General features: G+C 41.7%; 1 protein-coding gene across 3 annotated transcripts in view; it reads left to right on the top strand.

Moving 5' to 3' along the window:
- The first annotated feature begins 7,608 nt into the window (after positions 1–7,608).
- Positions 7,609–22,782, top strand: part of MSRA (methionine sulfoxide reductase A) — a 350,386-nt gene continuing 335,212 nt past the window's right edge. For 2 of the 3 annotated variants that reach the window (XM_040965713.1, XM_040965714.1), the window contains exon 1: positions 7,609–7,939. In XM_040965713.1, coding sequence (XP_040821647.1) covers positions 7,804–7,939 — 136 coding nt within the window. In that variant the 5' untranslated portion in view covers positions 7,609–7,803. The remainder of the gene's footprint in view (positions 7,940–22,782) is intronic. The other variant, XM_040965712.1, reaches the window with a different exon arrangement.

The following is a 22,782-nucleotide window of genomic DNA, read 5'->3' as shown; positions in this document are numbered from 1 at the left end:
TTCAGGTTCGTTATCCTTGGGTGGCCCTGTGCTCATCCATTGTATTTCCTCTAAACACCATTACCTCCCCACTACCCCTGCTGCCCCTCTTGCTCTTCCAGATGCAAGGCTCTTCTGAGGAGATTTTTAGTCTCTAGGCCTTGATTTTCAAAAAATTATGCTTTATTGAAGTGAAATTAAGTAATACATTTCAGATCTATACACCTGTACATATAGTACATGCAGTTGTACATAACAAATATAAATATCTCCCAATTATGTTTATTCTTGTTACTTTTGGATATAACCTCTTATCTAGTCTCTAAATCTTTTTTTGAAGTCATTATTAAAATATGTTGGTTCTACTTACTAGATTGATTTCCTTATAAATGGGTTATTTACTGCTGTGTATAGACTGTATGTTGAAGCCACAGCCTTTCATGTGATAGTGTCTGGAGGTGAGCTCTTTGGGAGTTGCTGTGCTTGAATGTGTCTCCCCCAAAACATATGTTGGAATGTTAATTTCTAATGCATTAATGGTAAGAGGTGCAGCCTTGTGTTAGATGATTAGATCATAAGAGTAAAGAACGTGGATTAATGTCATTATTGAAGGACAGGGTTCTTTGTTAAAAAAAAGATGAGTTTGAGTTCCTTTTGCAAAGGCAATTTCTCTCCTCTTGCCCACTGCCTTCTGATTTGGGATGATGGAGCAAGAAGGCCCTCCCTAGATGCTGGCACCTTGATCTTGGACTTCTCAGCCTCTATAACTGTGAGGAAATAAGTTTCAGTTTTGTATAAATTGCCCTACCTGTGATATTTTGTTAGGGGAGTATACTACAGACGTAGGAAGCAGGTAGTTAAGTTATGAAGCTGGTGTGCTCATGCATGGGATTAGTGCTGTTAGAGGAGGAGACACAGAGATATGGTCTCTCCCAACCCTCTGCTCTTTCTCTGCCATGTGAGTAGACATCAAGAATATGTGATGATTAGGAAATGGTCCTCACCAGATGCTGAATATGCCAGAGCTTTGATTTTGGATTCCTAGTCTCAAAAAACTTGGAGAAATAAATTTGTCCTGTTAAAGCCACTGAGTCTGTGACTTGATTATGATAGCTTGAACCAATTGAGACATTGTCCTAGAATGTGTCCCAGCAGGTGAAGTAGTAGTTCCCCAATCTTAAGATTCTTCCCAGTTCATGTGGTTACTTCCAAGATTCCAATCTGAGGTTCATCATAGGGTGAAGGATGGGAGGAGGATGTTGCTCTTCTCTGTGATTCCTTAAATCATGTCCTTTGCTCTTCCTGTGATAGAGTTTATCTTAAAATCTGTATGAGTGTGTGTTTTTGTTTTATTTTATGCACATAGATGTGGAAGGCCCAAGAAAACTTTTAATTCAAAAAAGCCTGATTTTCAAGAATTGTCTCATTATCTCACCATTTTTTTTTTTTAAAGATTTATTTATTCTTTTTGCAAAGTCAGATATACAGAGAGGAGGAGAGACAGAGAGGAAGCTCTTCCGTCTGATGATTCACTCCCCAAGTGACTACAATGGCCAGTGCTGTGCCAAACTGAAGCCAGAAGCCTGGAACTTCCTTCAGGTCTCCCACACGGATGCAGGGTCCCAAAGCACTGGACCATCCTCAACTGCTTTCCTAGGCCACAAGCAGGGAGCTGGATGGGAAGCAGGGCCACCGGGATTAGAACTGGCGCCCATATGGGATCCCGGGCAGGTTCAAGGCGAGGACCTTAGCCGCTAGGCCATGCCACTGGGCCCTAAAAACAAAGATTTAAAAAGCAGCACATCTTAATTGTCTCACAGTTTCTGTGGGTCAGGGTTTTGGCAGCTAGTCTTTGTGGCTCAGAGTCTCTTGCAAGGTTGGAGAAAATCTGTCATCTGAAAGCTTGAATGGGGCTGGAAAACTGGCTTTCCAACTCCTGCCTATTCTGTGCCACACAGACTTCTCCTGAGAGCATTTCCCAGATGTTGTTCTGAAGTGACAAATGCCTCTCCCCAGGGGGAATGACATTGAAGTGAACAAGTAGAAACTGGCTGCCTTTTCTGACTTTGTCTCAGAGGTTACAGGCTGCATCACTTTTATCTTAGTCTGTTCATTAGAAGCAAAGATTGAGTGCAACCACAATGCAAGGGGACATTTGGAAGGGAATGTGGAGAAGTTTGTAGACATCTTTAAAGATTTTATTTCCTCTTATTTTATTGCAAGGCAGAGATAGATACAGAGAGACTTGTTCCATTTGCTGGTCCACTCCCCAAATATCCACAATAGCCAAGGTTGGGCCAGGCCAAAGCTAGGAGTTAAAAATTCCATGTAGATCTCCTTTGTGAATGACAGGGACCCAAATAATTGGGCCATCATTTATGTTTCCCAGAGTATACATTAGCAGGAAGCTGGATCTAAAATAGAGTTGGGACTTGAATCCGGGCTGCCCAATATGGGATGCTGGCATCCCAAGAAATATCGTAACTAGTACACCAAACAGCTTCCACTCACTGCTTATAGTTTTAAAATAAAGTCTTAAATTCATGTAGTATAATTCTTTGAACTTTGTGCCTTTGAATCTTGTTCTTGTTGAACAAGTTCAACAAGACATTGAGGTGGTCGGTTAAGACAATGAGAACAGAGGAAAGGAACAATCAAGTCTTACTGTTGTGATAGTATAAGAAAGAGGACAAACTGGGGAACTGATGCTGTGGCTGATGGTTTAAGCCACTACCTGCAATGCTGGCTTCCCATATGGGCGCTGGTTCATATCTTAGCTGCTCTGCTTCCAATTCAGCTCCTGCTCATGGAATATAGTAGAAGTCATGGCCTAAGTCCTTGGACCCCTGGTAAACACATGGAGACCTGTATGAAGCTCCAACCTCCTGGCTTCAGCCTGGCCCAGCCCCTGATGTCGAAGCCATTTGGGGAGTGATGGAAGTAGATAGAAGATTGTCTTTACTCTGCAATTCTGCCTTTCAAATAAATAAGTAAATAAATATAAATAAATTTTTTTTTCTTTTCGTTTCTTCCTTTCTTTTTTCCTTTATTTCTTTAAGAGGACAAAATGGAAAGCACTGGCTCCCTTCATTCCATTTCCCCACCATGGAATGACATAGGGCCCAAGGTTCTGTGAGTCAGACTACATTCAAGAACAATTAGGGTAAATTTAATTAATGGCCCCTGCTATTTAATGAAGGTTGGGAGAAGAAAGGGAGAAGGTTTTGAAGTGGAAAAGCACTGAGTCAGAGTGGAGAGTCATGTTTCAGTCAACGTTCCCTGCACTCCATCTCTGCCCCAGTAAGGAGACCTCCAGGAACTGTGCCTGGTCTAGAAATGTAGGTAGCAAGAGTGTGGCTTCCCGCAAGTAGGGCCTTGCTCCTTGGCTGCAACTCCCTTCTGTGGCTGCATCCCATTACCCCTGCACCAAGTCCAATGGCAGGAAGGGACATACCCTGAGGTCTGCCAACCAAAGCCTTTGGAATGGTGTGAGGTAGAACCTGAAGGATATGTAGGATTTTGGCCTGGATCCGCACTCCTCAGCTTTCACTATTCTAGGTACCTCACATTTGCATTGTGTTTTAGAATCAACAGGCTGGTTTTCACAAGTAAGCTGGCTGGGGTTTTCACTGGAATTGTATTGAACAGATAGAACAGTGTGAAGGGAGAATTGGCATTTAACAATCTTGAGTTTCCTAACTGTTAACTGTGGTATATTCAGATCTTTTAATGTTTCTCTTAGAAATGTTTTCTAATTTTTTGATGTACAGGTCTAACACATATTTATTCATATATAGATCCTAAATGTATGATTTTTATATTACTAAATAGTACTTTTAAAACTTAAATTTTCATTTTTTAGAGTACAACATTAACAGATTTTGAAATATGGATCTTGAGTCCTGCAATATTGCTAAACATACTAACTCTGGTATCTTTTCTTCAGACTTTAACAATAACTTAAACTGTGTGCTATTCATTTAACTGACAGGCAGGAGACAGCAAGCACATAGCTATGACAGGCTAGAAAGTTGGTCACATTTTTTTTTATGTCACTGCAAACATGTGAAAGAAAGTTGTCAACTCAATTCTTCGGAAGGCAGATTGGCTGCTCTTTGAGTCTGCAGCATTGGGGAAATGGTCAGAGAGGTGAGATCCTGGCCAGGGACAGTACTGGTTGCTTGCTGCCTCCTTTTGCCAGGCCCTTTGAGTAAGATGAATTCAAGAAAAAGTGAGTCATTTTGTGAACAGAGATGGGAGGCAATAAAGCGCTGCTAAAATTGGAGTTCTCTGTCCGCAGTCTCCGATAAAAATCGGCTGAGAGCAGGGATTTAGGGCCTTCTCGTTTTGATAAAGCCAAGAACTGCTATACTTCCAATAGTGGAAGATAAACTGTGACCCAAAGCCCTTCTCAAGGGCCATCAGCAATGCGTTCTCTGCTGGACAATAGGAGCCAGCCAAGCAGGAAAGAGCCTATTAAGAAGATTGCCTTCCCAACTCAACCTGCTGTGTTTTGTGGGCTGCCAGGGCAATATACCCTTTCAGTGAAATCAGGGCTTGCAGGTAAGAATAGTGGGTAAAACTGGTACCTTTAGAATGCAACAAATAAAGGAGTCCCTTTTAGAAAGTATTGCTGGGACCTAAGTATGAATTTAGTTCAGTATGTTGTTGTCTTGGAAATGTACTATCCTATTAGAACAGGCTATGGACTACTCTTCAACCTTCCTCTTTTTTCAAATTGGTTTTCACATTCCTATTTTGCCGTTGTACAAGGGGGTGTTTGGGGGAGGGTGGGAGCAATAGGTAACTATTTGCTTTACAGGTCATTGGACTTGAGGAATTACATCCAGACTTCCAGGGGTCAAAGTCATGGACTTTTAGCTGGATGAGATAACCACTTGGGACTTTCGGTTTTCCCCCACTGGATCAGGGTGTATCAAAAGCATAGATGGATGTTTGAGCATGCAAAGGAGTGGATTGTGACAGAGCAGTCTACCAAAATACATTCACACTCTTTCCCTTTATTACCAGAACTGTGAAACTACTGTTAGCTGGATCCACAGTTTCGCCATTAAAGAACTTCCTCTTCTCTCTTCCAGACAGTTAAATGGGGTAATGTCTCTAATCATTTGAAGGGAATTAGCACAAAGAGCATGTGGTACTTTTGGCACACGCTCAAAATCACTGAAGTTGTGTGTGTCGTTCCTCTCAGCCTTTGCTAAGGTAGACACATGATGGCAGGTCCTTCTCGTGGCCTTTTGGACTCAGAAACATAGATCATGTCAAAGGATAACAGATTTGCCCTGCCAGTTCTGGACTCACCTACCTCTGGATGATTATATGAGAGGGAAACACCTACATCTACACACACACACACACACACACACACACACACACACACTGAGAAATGACTCTCTTACACCTCCCATATTTGCTCTCTTTGGTTTTTTGTTAAAGCAACTCATTCTATGTCCCATCTAAAATCTATGTCTAAGTTTTTGATTACAGCATTAAGTATCTGTCTTCAGAGAATAGGGCAGAGTACTTCCTGAAATGGAAAAGAATCTTTTGCTAAGCTAAGTCAGGGTTTTGGTTAATTAATCTCCATTCATAACCACTGGACACTTCATGTTTTGCCAATCCCCTTTGAGAGCTTATGGAAGCCAAAGCTCAGTGCTGTTCAGCAGTGGACCTTTCTTTTACACTCTTACATGGAAGAGAAATGAACTTCTTTTCCTTTTTGTAAAGATTTATTTACTTTTATTGGAAAGGCAAAAAGAAGGAGATAGAAAGATCTTCTATTTGCTGTTTCACTCCCCAAGTGGCCACAACAGCCAAAGCTAAGCCAATCTGAAGCCAGGAGCCTGTTCAGGGTCTCCCATGTGGGTGCAGGGTCCCAAGGCTTTGGGCCATCCTCCACTGCTTTCCCAGGCCACAAGCAGGGAACTGAATGGGAAGTGGGGCAGCCAGGACATGACCTGCACCCATATGGGGATCCCAGTGCCTTTATGGTGAGGATTTAACCACTGAGTCATCAAACTGGGCCTGTCTATTTTCTTTAGAGTGATGTTTTGGGTCTATTTTGTCATTCTAGAGGGGATGTTTAGACTGCATCCCAGAGAAAAATATATTGTTAGAATTTGTAGGAAACCCAGAGTAAAACTGCCACAATATCAAAGAAACATGTGCCAGTTGTGGAATATGAGCCTCCCCTCCTCCCCCGAGAAGTCCTAGAGCCTCACTTTGGGACAGATCAGAAGAAATGAGGTCAAGAAAAGGAAATCCCAGTGGTGGAAATGAAGGCCAAAATACTTCTCTTCTAAAAAAATAACCTCAAAATACTCAATGTAGCTTTTCTTCAACTATTTTGACAAATGTAATAGGAAATTGCTGCTTTAAGAAAAGATATTTTAAAATAAAGATTGTCTTTAAAAAGTTTAATGATTAAAAATATAGCCATTGGAACCTGAAAACATTTTAACTAAGGACACAGAACATTAAGAAAGTTTAAAGAAAATATTAACAGAATTCTATTCTGAACAACAAAACTGCAAACACTTTTTAGTTTTTCTCATTGGTTGCGCCCACAGGAGAGTGTGTAATTCTGCTGTGCTCTCACCTCACATTGAATGCTTCCCTTTAACATTAAAGTGCTTCAGGATTTACTTGTATTTTGTGCTGATGTTAACCATCATACCATCCACTATAAAACACAGAAAAAGCCAATCAGTCTGTTCAACAGGCAATACTTTAGAAGAAATACAAAGTACTTCCTTTCACAGAAAAACTATGTTCTCAAATGCTTAACAGTGACCAGGCCCTCAGGAGACTGGGAGGATGGATACGCGAAGGTGTTTTCTGGAAAGGCTTACTGACTGGGTATTTGGCCTGAGAGAAAATCTCCTTTACAAAATACCGGCTTAATCTGTTTGGTATTGTGTGTCTGGCCATAGTCTATACAGTGAGCTAATCCTGTCCTTACATTACAGCTGGACCACATGAAAACCAAGAGAAAGTGGGGTCAACGCCTTCTCACGTCTGTGGTTTCTAATCCGTTGTGCCTTCTTTCCTACCACACTCCCCACCCATTTTGGTAACACATCTGCATAAACCCCAAATCTCACATTAAGGCCACTGTGGCCCCAGGACCCATGCATTTCGCTAACAAATCTCATCACCCGTGACTGCAGAAACAAGAGCGACCCCACAGCACCATTCCATCCTCCTAAACTGCATGAATGGGGCATGGGTGCCTTGCTCCTCGATCTGCCCCCTGTGCAATGGGCTGTAAAATGTATTCTTTGTGTATGTGTATCACAGATGTGATGGATACATTTTCCCTATTCCGCACCGGCTGAGACCTCGTGCTTGGCTTACTTGGGGGTGCATGAGTTGCCTAATTGATCATTTGTCAGGAACTTTCCTTTGCTGTACCTCAGGAAGGTCTTCTAGTCCCGGGACACTCTGTAACTGCTAAACAAGGAGCAGAAGGGGAACGAACTGTTAAAAAAAAAAAAAAAAGGACCACAACTGTTCCACCGGGCTAGGCGTTATTTTATTTATTATTATTTTTTGGCCTCTACCGCTTCACGTACTCCGCGCGTTTAGCGCGCTGGTTCTCCGCCTGGGAACTTTGGCCCGAAGCACAGTGCGGGCAAAACTCGCCGGGCGCGACTCCGACCAGGAGCCCTCCTCCTCGGGGAAGGAGCACCCCAGCTCTGGGTAATCTCGGTTCCGGGCGCCCGCCGTCTCCGCCCCGCTCTACGCCGCAGGCTGCGCGGGCAGCGGTTTTCACTTCGGGACGTCCCTCAGCAGGGCTCGCCTATGCTCTCGGCCGCCCGGACGGCACGCCAGCTCTTACACAGCTTTCTTTCGATCCCAAAGATGGGGGACCACGGTTCGAAGATCGTCAGCTCTCAGGAGGCTTTGCCGGGCCGGGAGGAACCGATCCGAGTCGCGGGTAAGAACGGGGTGCGCCGGGGGGCGCGGGCGTCGGCGCAGCGCATGCGCACGAGCGACCGGCGGCGCCTCGGTACTGCGGGGGCCGCGGGGGCGGAAAGCCGCGGGCCGCCTCTGGCGGGAGGTGTGGGGTCTGCGCAGGCGCAGGCCTCCGCGAGCTGCAGCAGGCGCTGGCTGTGCTTCCACAATGCAGGACGCCGAAAGAATTAGTAATAGCTGGCTTCACTTGGAGGGAAGTTTCCAGGCTTTGGGCAGGCGGGGGCCGCCGAGCCTTCTGTTCACCGCCCCCGGCGCTGTGCCCGGTTCCCCTGGGCGCCGGTGTGTGTGTGTGTGTGTGTCAGACAGTGCAGGCACATCCATAATAGCACCCTCCCTTGAATAGCATAGGTTAATCCGAAATAAAAAATGTTGCAACATGCTTAACTTTGAGCATACACCCGACCTCCTGTGACGGTCGTAATCAAAACGCAGGTGCACTGACAAGTGTTCAGGCTTAGTGCCTAAGTGTATAAGGGAGTTTTGTGTTTGTCAGATTTGGGTTCCGACCCCAAATTATGTCTACATAGGTATTCCCAAATACGAAAACTACTCCGAAGTATCTCTAGCCCCAAACCCTTTAGATAGGGATGGTGAACCATATTGGTTTGGTGCACTTGCTGCTCAGAGTGCACCCTCCTCCACTGTACCTGCTTTGTGAGCATCCACCCTGGGGTGGGTGGAGCCTCACCTGGTCTCAGTGTCTGGGAATGAAGCCACTTGTGCCTAGTGCCAGGTGTGCAGTGTTAAACCAGATACTTTTCATGTTAAGGGTTATGCTTTTGGCTTCATTCCTTCTTCCTCTTATATTCTGTGGCCTAGGAAATTTGCCCTTTGCAAGATGGGAAGATTCCACTCTTCATACTTACATATGTTTGTTTCATTTCTCCCAAGCTAGCTGAAATGGATGGGAGCATTAATGGTGATTAGTTAGGACTGAACCTGCTCTGCACCGCCTCGTTTGCAGCATGCTCTGTTCCTGCTAAGGGCGCTTAAGGGCGCTTTTGGACTGCAGTGGCTGGCCAGTTGGTGGGTTGTGCAGCAGCCCTGTTCCTGACTTTCTGGAGGTGGAGGTGGTGGTGTTTGCATCGGTCTGTGGCTGTTCAACAATATTCTGAGAACTTGAGGGTTGAAGGAGAAGAGAGATTTGTGTTCATTGAGCCGAACTGTTAGAGACAGAGCTGGAGAGAGCCTTGTAATTGAAACCTCCAAGTGCCTCCCCTATAGTTAGAATGTAAGTTCATTGCAGTAAGAAGTGAGCTTGTCTCCAGTGAATTGCTTAATTATAGAAACTCTGTTTTATTTTTCTAGAGTCTTTTTCAGATTTCTTCCTTTTTCCCCTTTATATTAAAAATGTTACTGTTTTGTTTTCTCCTTTTAAAATTTATTTTATTTATTTGAAAGGCAGAATGACAGCGGTGACAGATCTTTGATCAGCTGATTCACTCCCCAAATGACCGCAACAGTCGGGGCTGGAACAGGCTGAATCAAGTAGTCATGAACTTCACATTGGTCTCCCATGAGGGTGGTAGGGGTCCAGGTAGTTTGGCCATGTTCCATGCCCTCTTCCCCAGTAGGGGGCTAGGTTGGAAGCTAGGCGCCAGGACTGAAATCAGTACGTGTATACCAGAGATGTAAGTAGAGGCTTAACCTGTTGTGCCACAGTGCTGGCTACTGATCAGCTTTCTCGATCAGGTGTTTGGGATTTGGAGATGCTTAACTTGACAGATTTTGCACAGTCTGCTTGCTTGCCTCGGCATTAAAAGCAAAGCAAAACAAAACAGTATTTATATGAGGTGATATATACATATATCACCTATGTGGCAATACAAGTTTAGGAGCTCAGTGAGCCTTCCCACCCTGCTACCCTCCCACGCTCACTGCCTGCATTTGTTGTGTTACTTTTTGGTGTGGAGAGGGAAAACACATTTAAAATTCTTGCTGAAGGTGTTCTCTTTTCAGATCTTTAAAGCCTGAATAAGAAAAAAAAAAAAACCCAGTAGAATAATGTATTAATCTAAAAGGTGGCAGTTTGATGGCAGCGATAGAAATGTGTAGACCACTGCACTTACCTGTCAGGGGAGAAATGTATAGACCACTAAACTAGCTTAATCAGGGAAAAAAGGAGGAAAGTCCACATAGTAGGGACTGAAGGAGAAGTCATAGAAAGAGAAAATTAAAGGAAGCATTAAAGACTGTTTACTCAACTCTTGAAAACAAATTGGTAAAATCAAATGGATTGATCATTTTTAGCAAAATATAATTGACATTAAGTGGTCCCAGAAGTGGTAGATAATGTAAGCTGCTTGATTTTCAAAGAAGGAAGGAGGTGTCAGAATCTTCTCCTCCCAAATAATGATGTCCACTTTGACACGGGATGTGAACCAAAGGAAACATCGGATATCCAAGTTCCTTAACAATTTTGAAGCCAAGGGCTCGGTGGCGTGGCCTAGTGGCTAAAGTCCTGGCCAGGATCCCATATGGGTGCCGATTCTAATCCCGGCAACCCCACTTCCCATCCAGCTCCCTGCTTGTGGCCTGGGAAAGCAGTTGAGGATGGTCCAGTGCTTTGGGACCCTGCACCCGTGTGGGAGACCTGGAGGACGTTCCTGGCTCCTGGCTTCGGATCGGTACAGCACTGGCCGTTGCACTCAATCAGGGAGTGAATCATCAGATGGAACATCTTCCTCTCTATATCTCCTCCTCTCTGTATATCTGCCTTTCCAATACAAATAAATAAATCTTTAAAAAATAATTTTGTAGCCAAATCTGGCAAAGAGTGCACACACACAAACACACACACACAAACTACAGAGTGGTTACATGTGAATATTGAGATAAACTGCTAAATAAAAATGAGTAAATAGAACTTATCAGTGGGAATTAATCACCAATGCAAGGATGCGTCAATATTAAGAGCTCTGTTACCATAATTCATTGTAAAGTTGACCTTTAAGGAAAAAAAAAAAGACATCTCTGTAGAGATGTTAAAAAGTTTTTGGCCACTTTTTAGCAGCTGTTCTTGAAAGTAACACTCAGCAGAGCAAGAATAGTCTACTTGCTTAAAGTGACAGAACGGTAGCCATCTCAGCGCTAAGGCTGATTTCAAGGCTTTGCGAGCAAACTTTGGAATTCCACCTGAGGTCTGCATCAAGTTGGGGATGTGGGCTCTACCTCGGGCTTAGTGATAGGTGTGCTCAATCAACAAATGCTTTGAGTGTTCTGCTCCCCCGCCCCGCCTTTTAGGTTTATCTTTTTGTATTCTTAAGGGAAGTTCTACTATTTTATTAAGTTCGATTTAGTAGACTTACATTTTGCAAGAAGATTCATACCTTCGAGCTTTTTAATGTTTAATTTCTCCTGGGCTACTTATAGGCTTGTAACAGTTTTTAGGACTGCTTGAGTGATTACTCACGCTTTTACATTGTATTGTAGATACCAGCCAAAATGGTCAGATAAGATAAACAAAACAAGAAAAAAAATTAAGTTTTTAAATGTGGCATATGGGAAAGGTGGTATCTCAAATTAGTGGTGAAAAAATGGAATAGTCAGAAATGATGTTAGGACAACTGGATAGCCATATGGGAAAAAACATGTGGGGTCTGTACTTGATGCCTTAAACCAGAATAAATTCCAAACAGATGCTCCTATCTGCTGGTCTCCTGAGTGCGCTGTGCAATGGGACTTTGCATTTAAGAACACACTCAATCTTCACAGTAACCCGGTGGGGTAGTAGTTGTTGTTATGTCTAATTATGGATGTGGAAGCTGAGAACAGAGAGGTTAGGTGACTCTTTGAAGGTCACTAAGCATTGGAGGCAGGACATGAATGTAGGCAGTTTAGCTACTGCTCTTAACTACTGTATTCTTTCTCCATTTAGTTAAATGTTGAAAATGAAGCAATGTAAGAATGGGAAAGTTAAGTTCTCTTTAGAATCATGATCTTTGTAACTAACACCTAAAAAATGAGAAGATGTTGAAAGTTGATAAATTAGGTTTTGCTAAAACAGAAATCTTACTGCATCTCAAATATTGCCATAGGCAAAGTAAAAAAAATAAACTAGTAGATAAATTTACAATAGGTATCATAGGTGAGTGACTGACATACCTAATAGATAGGAAATGTGTAGGAATTACTAGAACAATATCTATTAGAAAAATAAGCAAAGGTTATGAACACTAAACAGAAAAAGAGACACAATCAACTTTTAAACATGAAAAGATGCTCAGCCTGACATACAATAAGGAGAATGCAAATACCATTCTTTATTTCTCAGGTTGGCAAAATCCCAGACCTTTGATGACACGCTCTGTAAATTTGCAAGGGAGAAGGCGCTCTTGTTCACTGCAGGCTGGAGTTTAAATTGGCTCCCCGCTTAAGAAAGGCAGTTTGGCAATATCTATCGAAGATTTAAATGCATGTACTTTTTGACCTGGGATTCTGATTTCTGGGAATTTATCTTACTAATATACTTGCACATGTGCCAAATGAAGACTGTACCAGGTTATTCACTGCAGCATTGTGTACAATAGCGCAAGATTGGAAACAGCCCAAATGCCCGTCAATAGGGGCTAGTTAAATAAATTATGGTTCATCCTCACAATGGAATATGCAGCTGTCAAAAAACCTGTGGAACATCTATATAAATGGACAGGGAACGATTGCCAGGAAATAGTGTACAGTGAAAGGAGCAGGGGCAGAGCAGTATACACAGCATGCGCTTGTATGAAATAATAATATGTGTGTGTGCATAGAGAGACTGTTGGACAGCTAAGAAGGCAATAGCTACAGAGAAGACTGGGATGAGAGAGTTTTTACTTGATGCTATTTTATAACTTTCAGTTCTTGTAATGTGACTGAGTTATTGAGTTAAATAACACCACTTTGCAGTTGATCTCTCTGCTGTTTTGAGTCTAATTGACCACCTTTCTGTCATCCTTTGTCATCCTATTTCAAGTTTTGTTTTTAATTTTGCTCTCTTTTACTTGTCAAGTGTTTTTTTTTTTTTCACAACTTGCTTTTGTAATCAAAATCTACATTTTGGCCTGATTTAAAAATTTAAATTTAGAGGAATGAAAATGGAACAAGTTAATCTAAGTCATTTTACATTTCATAAATATTCATTTTTACTGAAGCATCAATTGTGGTGGCTTCGGTTTTTACAAAGAAAAGATCTTTAGGGACAAATTTCTTCCACTATTATGTAGAAGACATTATGTGTATTTCTTTTATGGTGTCTGATGTACATAGAGTTTTAAAAGGAAATGATGGGAAACAGTTTTTCTGTTAGAGAAATTTTCCCCAGCGAGTGAATAATTTCTAATCTGTAGGCCATGAAACTGTTATTCTTCCCCTTTGTATCCTTCCTCAAACTCGTTGATGATTTTACGCTCTGTTCCAGAACCTTCAGTGTTTCCCCACAGCTCTGTAAATGAAGGTGCTTCACACCTCTTCCAGCCTGGTCCTTCTCTCCTCAGCCCTTTTCCCTCTGTGTTGCTGGGAACCTTACATCTAATGAGTTTCAATATTATGTCTTAGCAGTTGATCATGTGATCCTACCTAGATTGCACATGCTAGACTTTTATTTATTCATTTGTGGATTTATACTCTGCAAAAAGATTCACACCTTCAAAATATTAAATAGCTGCTTAGCACATGTTAAATGTGCTTTTTATAAATCCTTATCCCACTCCTTCCTCAAAACTTGCCCTGTTTGAATTCCGCTTCTCCCATAAGCCATCCCTCTTCTCTCCAGCCTAAGTGATTTGTTTCTTTTCTGATGGATTAATGTATTGTTACTACTCTACAGCTCCTTTCTGTTGGATCTGGTGTTGCTACTTAGCTGTTGTGCTGCCAGATGATCACATCAGCATCTTGTCTCTCCATGACATGGTGAGCCCCTCAGAGAAAGGAACTGTACTTCATTTTTTCAAAGCACTGTGTTTGCTTCTTTTATTTATTGTCTGCCCTCCAGCCCTTCATAAAGGTCACTGCTCACAGCAAACGTTCATGATTTACGGATACTGGGAACAAAGACTGAAAAGGTGTTTGTGTGTGTGTGTCTGCCCTGTGACGCATGGATATATAAGCGCTAAAACAGCTGGACTTGTGTCCATGGGGTACATACTCTAAATTGTTCCAGTAGTAGTGATGGATCTGTGCTGATTTCTTCAAATTTTTACCAGTGGTAAACTTCTAACTAGGATGAAACATGGTGACTTCTCTGTCTAAAATCTCTGATTTAGGGGCTTGTTGGCATCCATGGCAGGATCGATAAGAGCTGCCAGGCTTAGCTAATCTAGAAATTTTGGCCTGTGAGTCACTGAAAGTTGAAGCTCTGCCTCTGGGAGGGAGGAATGGTGAGAAAGAATAAATGGATTGAAGATAGCTAAGGAGAGAGAATGGCAGGTGGTTGGGCTAGGAGATCCCAGCTTAGTTTACCAGCTCCAGGGAGCACTGCAGCAGGAACAGAGCAATTCTTTGCTGAGCTTAGGTTGGGCTCCTTCATAGGTCCTGGAGCCTGCCACCCATCATCGCTGCTGCCTTGGCATGTGGTCAGGGTTCCATCCTGTGCAATAGCCCTCCCATCCTGTGCTATCCCAGACCATCCAACCTCTGGTGATGTTCAAGAGAATGATTTCTGCAAGAGACAGTGTCAATGTGTGATGAATCAGTGTGTGGCTTTTCCATATGCTTTCATCTTTCTCTTCTTGTAAGTTCCCAGTTAGTCTGAGGGTATTGTGAAAATGTAGCACTATCCAGAAAGCTATATGAAGGCAGAAATTGTTTTATTTTTGTGCTTGGAACACAGGTGGATGGCAGTACTTCTTGAGTGACTAGCATATTGCCTTCTGAGTTCTTTAAGAGGAGGAGGCCTCTTAGTAGTATCATATGTATTAGGCATAGTGATGTATAAAAGCACATAATGGGAAAAAAAAGCACATAATGGTTGGTCAAAAACTGTTGGAATGAGCAATGGGGGAGAACACGCTGAAAATCCTGGAAGGGCAGGAGTTTAGGGGTCTGGGCTTGTCTCTGCTAGGTTCTGCTGCATCAGAAAACTTTTATTAGTTGGATAGAATTTCTGTAACCAAATAGAAATATGTGTGATTGATAGGAGTGGACCATGTCACTCTGCCCAGAGACCTGCTGCTTCCTCTCTTCTTCATGATGTTAAAGAGCCAGCCCACACTCAGCTATGCAGGACTGAATCTTTGCCATGCTCTCCAGACTTTTAGCGACATACTTCTAGTGAGTTAAGCGGTTGTCATCAGATTATATCCCAACCATCTCAACTTGTATCTGTCTCCTTTCCACATTTAAGCAAAAGATGAGAAAAGGTTGAAAGTATGTGATCATGGCTGTGGTGATCCTTTTCTTGTTGCTTATAGTAACATAACATCACAGACAGGGTAAATGATAAACAGAAGTTGACGTTAGCTCATAGTTCTGGTCCAAGGTTGATGATCCACATCTGGTGATGGCCCTGCTACCAACAAAGTCCCAAGGTGACACAGGGCAGCACGTGGTAAGAGATATGGACTTTGGTCACTACCCCTCTCCCCATACATTGTGAACCAGAGCAGTGACTTGTCTTTCATGTTTACATAGCCTGTCTAAATCATCCTAGCTAAACTTGGGTTAAATCATTCAAGACTAAACTCAGCTTCTTTCACTGCTCTGCTGCCTTTTGGGTTTATTTCAGCTTAGATTGCTCTTGGAGGTGTTGTGTTTTTGTTCCAAATGTCTCTCTTTTGGGAGGTGAAGATAAATTTCCTTGTCTAGATTTGCTGCTCAGTGATAACTTTTTTCTTAATCCCTTGTGTTTTCTGAGCTCTTGATTATTGTACTCTGCTGACGTGACCAGAACCCTGAGATTCCAATTGATGATTTCCTGCTGGGCATCCTATCAAAATGCTCTACTCTTTTGTCAGATATTTGATTCTTTTAACTCGTGTTTGCCAAATGTCTGATGTTTGACTTGACTAGAAACCTACAAATCATCTGGGTCAACTGGAACCTCTTCGGTAAGCTGGGCCATTTGTGAAAGGTAACCTAAGGTTATTGTCCCATAGAAGAAAGATATAATTCCTTGTACTTCTGTAGGGCTTTTGTATCATTTCGTTTGAGTGTATCCATGGTGTTTCTCAGCAGGCTATAGTATTTCTGATCCACTAGCTTGTTTGATAAGTATATTAAATTTGCATTATAATACAGCAAAGATTGGCAAGAGTGAAACTAGAAGAAATGCAGAGTGACAGTATGTTTCGATGAATATATTATCATTACATTTAAAAAATGATGAATAAAATTTAAGAACATTGAATGTCTTCCCTGTGCATGTATATAAATGAATTCTTTTGAAAATCTTACTATAGCAAAGTAGTAATATTAATGCTGGAGTTTGTAAATTTTTCATGTTTTACCCTTGGTTTTTTTAACCAAAAAATTTTACTTTGTGGTTAGATAAGTTATGGTTTCTTAAATAAAATATTAGGATATAGAAAAATGAAAAAGCATTTTTCAGATGAGGTCCCAAATTAGTCTTTGGTTTAATGACAATTTTTGATATTATTTTAGATAAAAATATGTACTATATTTATACAATGGAGTATTATTGAGTTATAAAAATAAAATTCTGAAAAAGTCAGACATAAAAGATAACATGTTATATAAATCTATTTAAATGAACTGTCTATCCAGAATAGCTAGATACATGGAGATAGCATATTGCAATAATGAAGCAGGATTACAGTGTGTTATTGTTTAACAAATACAAGATTTCCTTTGAGGGCGACAAAAATGCTTTCAGTTTTATTTAGTTCAATCTAGTTTAGTATATTCACAAAGTGAGAACTAGGCAGAGGTAGCAGTTGTACAACAAATATATTAAATATACTAAATTATTATATTTTAAAATATACTAAATTATTACATTTTTAAATGGCTAATTTTATGTTATATGAAAATTCAATAAAACAATTTTCAAGGCATTTATGGGGGGAAAATAAACTTTTCAACAATAGTGCTGGAACAACCATATATATTCACATGTGGAATGTTTTGAATCCTTTTCTCACATTTTAAACAAGAATTAATACAAAATAGGTCAGAGACCTAAATTTAAATGCTACAACCTAAGCTCCTAGTATACAGAAATAAATCATCATGATCTTGAATGGGTTAGGTAATGCATTCAAAAATATATCATCGAAAAACAAAAAAAGAAAAAAACATATAGCATGCTTCTTTAAAACTAAATCCTTTTATGCTGTAAAGATTACCATCGAAAAGGTAAGGAGCCAGGCCTGCTGCAATGGCTCAGTGGCTAAATCCTCCTCTTGCATGTGGTGGGATCCCATATGGGTGCCTGCTTATGTCCTGGCAACTCCACTTTCCATCCAGCTCCCTGCTGTGGCCCGGGGAAGCAGTAGAGGACCTCCTAAAACCTTGGAACCCTACACCCACATGGGAGAGCAGGAAGAAGCTCCTGGTTCCAGGCTTCATATGAGCTCTGCTCCAACCATTATAGCCATTTGGGGAGTGAAGGAGTGGATGGAAGATCTTTCTCTCTATCTCTCCTTCTCTCTGTAAATATGCCTTTCCAAGAAAAATAATATGTCTTTTTTTTTTCTTTCCAAATGCTTTATGATTGCTATTTTTTTTTTTTTGTTAATAATCTTACTCAGTTGATTAGGGTACAAAGGATTAAGGGCTACAGGAATGTGGGTAATACCATTGTTTCCACACGAATATCATCATTTTTCCCTGTATCTGGGGTCAGGGGAGAAACAAAGGGAAAAGCCCCACACAGCCTCCCACCCTGATATATAACAGGTCCCCAGTGTGAGACATGCTCTGAGGGTCCTGCTCAAGTAGTTTTGATAGTTCAGCAGTTCTGAATTGCTGCCAATCTCGCCGTTCCAATCGCGATGAAACCTATTCAGAATCCACTGGCTGACATAGTCTCTTCATGGTTGGAGTTCTGAGATCAGCAGTTCAGTTGGTGGGATCTCCAAAGAAACTTCATCTGAGGTGATCCCAAACCTGATTATTGTGTGAGTTTGCCAGTGTAGGGTCCCGCACAGTCTGTCACCCCAATCAGATTTGTTGTATTTTTATCGCAAAGCCAGATATACAGAGGAGGAGAGACAGAGAGGAAGCTCTTCCATCCCCAAGTGACTGCAATGTCTAGTGCTGCGCTGATCCAAAACCAGGAGCCAGGAACATCCTCCAGGTCTCCCACGTGGGTGCAGGGTCCCAAGGCTTTGGGCCATGCTTGACTGCTTTCCCAGGCCACAAGCAGGGAGCTGGATGGGAAGTGGAGCTGCCAGGACCAGAATCGGCGCCCATATGGGATCCCAAAGCTTCCAAGGTAAGGACTTGAGCTGCCAGGCCACCACAGTGGGCCTGATGATATAGAGACTGTTTGATCCTCAAAACCTAAAATGTTTGTTATCTGAACTGTTATCTGTATTGTTTCCTGAGTCCTACAATAGTTTTGTGAAGTCTTCTGTTGGTTATCGTTTCTTTTCCTTGTATGTTGGAGCTTTCCTGGCTTCTGATATTGCATGGTATTTGCATACTCTGAATTATTTCACATGTGTGTTGTCAACTGGTGAAATCCTGCAGTCTGGGTCATGCTGCTATCAACCTCAAAAGAAAACAAGGAGAATGACGGTAGCTCTACCGGCCTTTCAAGGCCCTGGGCATGCTAATGTGTCTGTATTTCTTTTATCAGTAGTGGTGTTTTGAGTGTTCTGTCAGATTAATCAGAGAACTACTGTTAACATCATATGTTCATTGTCACATTGAACAGATTACTTATGTTACTTTAAAAAAAAGATATATTTGTTTTTATTGAAAAGGCAGATTTACAGAGAGACAGTGAGAAGATCTTCCATCTTCTGGTTCACTTCCCAAATGGCTGCAACGGCTGGAACTGAGCTGATTCAGTCCAGGAGGCAGGAGTTTCTTCTGGGTCTCCCATGTGGGTGCAGGGTCCCAAGGCTTTGGGTCGTCCTTACTGCTTTCCCAGGCACAAGCAGGGTGCTGGCTGGGAAGTGGAGCAACTGGGACATTAACTAGTATGCATATGGGATCCCGGCACTTCATACGTGGGGATTTAGCCACTAGGCTATTGCATTGAGCCCTTTATGCTATATTTATTTCATGATGTGAAGCATCTTTCCTGTCCTGATTCCTTGACTCTCATTTGACTCTCAGCTTTGCTGAGTTTTAGAATGTGCATCCTGGAAAGTCATGTAACTTTGCTAATAGCTAAGGATACAGTGCAGTATTCTATTGTATTCTATACTCAATAATACCTTGTGTTATGGTTACATACTTAACATATAATGTGTATTAATTATCATACAATATGTTATATAAATAGGCTCTATTTGTTAAGGGGGTTTAAAGTGTTTTATATATTAAGGATGTTTTAAAGCATTTGGTTTTGACACATTTCTTGTTTTGCCTAGATAAGCTATACAGTTGCATAAGCTATAGAGTCCTTAAGATTAAAAGTGAACATGCTTTTTTGTTTTGTTGTTGAATTTTAATATTTATTTATTTATTTGAAAGGCAGAATTACAAAGAGAGGGAAAGACAAAGATATCTTTCAGATATTGTTTCACTCCCAAAATGATTACAGTAGCTGGAGCTGGCCAGGCTGAAGCCAGAAACATGGAACTGCATCCAGGTTTCTCGCATGGGTGCTGAAGTCCAAGTACTGGGACCATCTTCAGTTGCTTTCCTACACACATTAGCAGAGCTGGATTGTTCATGGAGCATTTGGGAGTTAAGCTGTTGTCGTTATGGAATGCTAGTGTTGCAGATGGTGGCTTAACCCACTGCACCAGAATACTGATCTCGTGAGCATGTTTTTAATCACTGGAGCGCAAGCCATTGTGGTTTTGTTTTGTTGATTATTAATTGATAGAAATATTATGTCCTGTGTGAATATATCGCTTGATCTGTTATCTCCAGAACATGCCTTTAATGACAGTACCCCTTTGCTTTTCTTTGCTAATTTCCCTTTTTCTCATGACTTCTTCCTTCAGCCATGTCTCCTCTTGTACTCCCATTTTGACCCTCTTGTCTTCTGAATCCCTAACATTTCTTTACTACTCATTTAACATGTAAGCATATTGAAGACATCTTGTATTTTCTTCTGGTTATTGCTTAGCTTTATAGTAGTTACTTAACTTTAATGGATGGATGTGTTTTCTTTGCTGCGGCAGTGGAAGTTGAGCAGGAGCTTATTATTTGACCCGCCCCTGTGTCTAGGCGTATTTATGCTATACTATAACTATTAGTTAAATGAGTGCAAGAATGATTGAGCTTATATTCTGTGTAATGTTATGTTTGGAAGTTGTCTGTTCAGTGAAATCCTTTTAGTACAGTGCAGGTCAATAGATATTAATATTAATGAATCTCGATTAATGTGGAATGGTATGTTTGTAACTCACCTTCAGCAGAAACTGCCCAACTTTAGAAATTTGATTATGACTGCTTATGTTTGCCCGATGGCTGACTTTCCAAATAGTTATTAGCTGAGTTCCTAGCTTCTATATCACTATCTGTGTTTAATATTTATGAAGATCTTTCTACAAATACATAAAAATATTTGTGAGTAAAGGAAATGGTTCCCAGTGTAACAGAAGAGCATTTTATTTTAAAAAAACCCACAGTTAACTACAGTTTCCCCAAGGTTGTGTTTACATAAAAAAGACATTGTTTTATGTTCCAAAATCAAGAGATGATTTTATGATTTAACAAGTTCCATGAAGAACTTTGGTAAGGTTATCAGTGCCGGCATAACTACTGCTGAGATCGCACAGCAATATTAGTCTCTGGATTTATTGAATTTGCTGCATTTCTTTAGTTCCATTCATGTTTTTCTCCTGAGGGTTTCACTTGCCTGTCTTAATACCAAGACATGAAAACTCATTTGTGCTACAGCGAGTGATGCTGGAAAATGAATGCCTGTTCGTTTTCTCTCTCTACTGGACTTTTCCTGACCATGGATAGATGTTTGCCACCTTCGTATAAACAGGCAACATCTGGGGAGTGTATTCTCTAAGCAAGGGGCAAGTTGATTTGGGAGATGTGCTGGGACAATGAGTCTAAACTGCATTAATATGTTTATTAATTCTGTGATCTTGGAAGACATTGTCTTCATTTCTCATTTGTAAGCCAGAGACAGTGGCACCTGCCTCACAGAGATCTTTCTGGGATTAGAGGAGATAATGGGGAAAGAGCCTAACATGGTACTCAGTCCCTGGCAGAAGCACTGTGTGTGGCACAGTGTGTCCTTTGGGTATTTTAGGGAATGTCTTACTGCCATGTTTTTGCCCCCTGTTTGGGGAGAGTGGCTGAGGGTTGTGCCACATCATCACACTCCCTGAGCCACAGTGTGGGTCAAGGAGACACCCAAAGCAGAGGCTCACCTTGACCTCAGCTTGAGGTACAGCTTCCCTTTCATAAGGCTTGGTCATAGAGTTCACCAGTGAGGCAAGCATGGTCAATTATGGTGTAAACCCAGGTTCCTCTAATCCCTTGGGGGAAGAATCTTTGAAAATGGCATTTGCAGGTCAACCTGGACATGGATTTCTCAACTTCAAATCCTTGCTTCCTGGGGGTGGTGTCTCTCCTGGTTGCCCAACCTCAGTGTCTCATGAGAGACTTCTGTTTGTCACTTTGAAGAAGGTTCCTGTGGGCCAGTGAGCTCCGGTCAGATGACAGGTCCCACAGAGGTGGGGCAGATTCTCAGCAGCTGTTGGTGATGAATGGAGGCTGTACCAGCTGGCCAGCCCGGATGCCTCCACTTCTGTGGATCCTTTCCCTTTAGTCCTGTGCTTTCCCCAGGTGCCTCCACACAGCCCTCCCTAAGAAGGAGAACAGTGACTGGGGCATGGAGACTGTGGAATCCCAGTATTTCATAGTGGATGTTGAGGAAGCTTTAGGATATATAGAAAAAGCAATTAGATGAGGAAAGGGAGGGCATGTGAAACCAGGAGAGAAGAGGATATTGAAAGAAAAAAATAAAAGGATGGCCAGTGGGAACTGGCAGCCAGTTGGAGGAAAGGGGGGCGGGGCTTAGCTGACCTTGGTGGTGGGGGAGCAGAAAGGCAAAAGCCAGCAGTCAGGTTCAAGTGGTGAGGGAGTAAGACCAGAGACCAGCCTCTCTTTCAATAGACTTGGCTAGAGAGACAAGGAAATAAATTCACAAATCCAAAACAGTATCAATTTCAAACAAAAGAGAGATTCAAAATATGCATATTGTGAGACAGAAAATATGAGAGGATGTTAAAGAAAATAAGACCATTTGAATGTCTACTGCCCTTTGTCATTTTGCTTGTAAATTTTCTTTTTTATGATCATGAGTTTTCTTTTTTTATTATTAATATAAAAGTTTGCAGTTCACATGTGAGTTTTCATCTTTTTGGAATACCTGTCTCTCACTTAAAAATTTTTTTTTCATTTATTTTTCATTGAGAAAGCAAGAGCAAGAACATCCCTGTCTACTGATTCACTCCCCAAATGCCTGCAACAGCCAGAGTTGGACCAGGTGAGGTTGAGACCTGCAAACTCAATCTGGGTCTCCTACATAAGTGGCAGGAACCCAAGTATCTTGAGCCATCATGTGCTGGTGCCTCCCAGGTTTTGCTTTAGCAGAAGAATACTGAAACTGGAAGTGGAGGCAGGACTCAAACCCCAAAGTGATGTCTTAATTGCTAAGCCAAATGACTTTCTCTCCCCTGTCACCACCCTCCCCTCTTATTTTTGAATTCCTAGCTATTT

Source organism: Ochotona curzoniae, unplaced genomic scaffold, assembly GCF_017591425.1.
Source record: "Ochotona curzoniae isolate NIBS_2020 unplaced genomic scaffold, NIBS_Ocur_1.0 scaffold_4505, whole genome shotgun sequence".
In the NCBI taxonomy this organism is placed as follows: domain Eukaryota; kingdom Metazoa; phylum Chordata; class Mammalia; order Lagomorpha; family Ochotonidae; genus Ochotona; species Ochotona curzoniae.
Note: the sequence above shows the minus strand (reverse complement) of the source record. Positions and strands in the feature narration are given on the sequence as shown.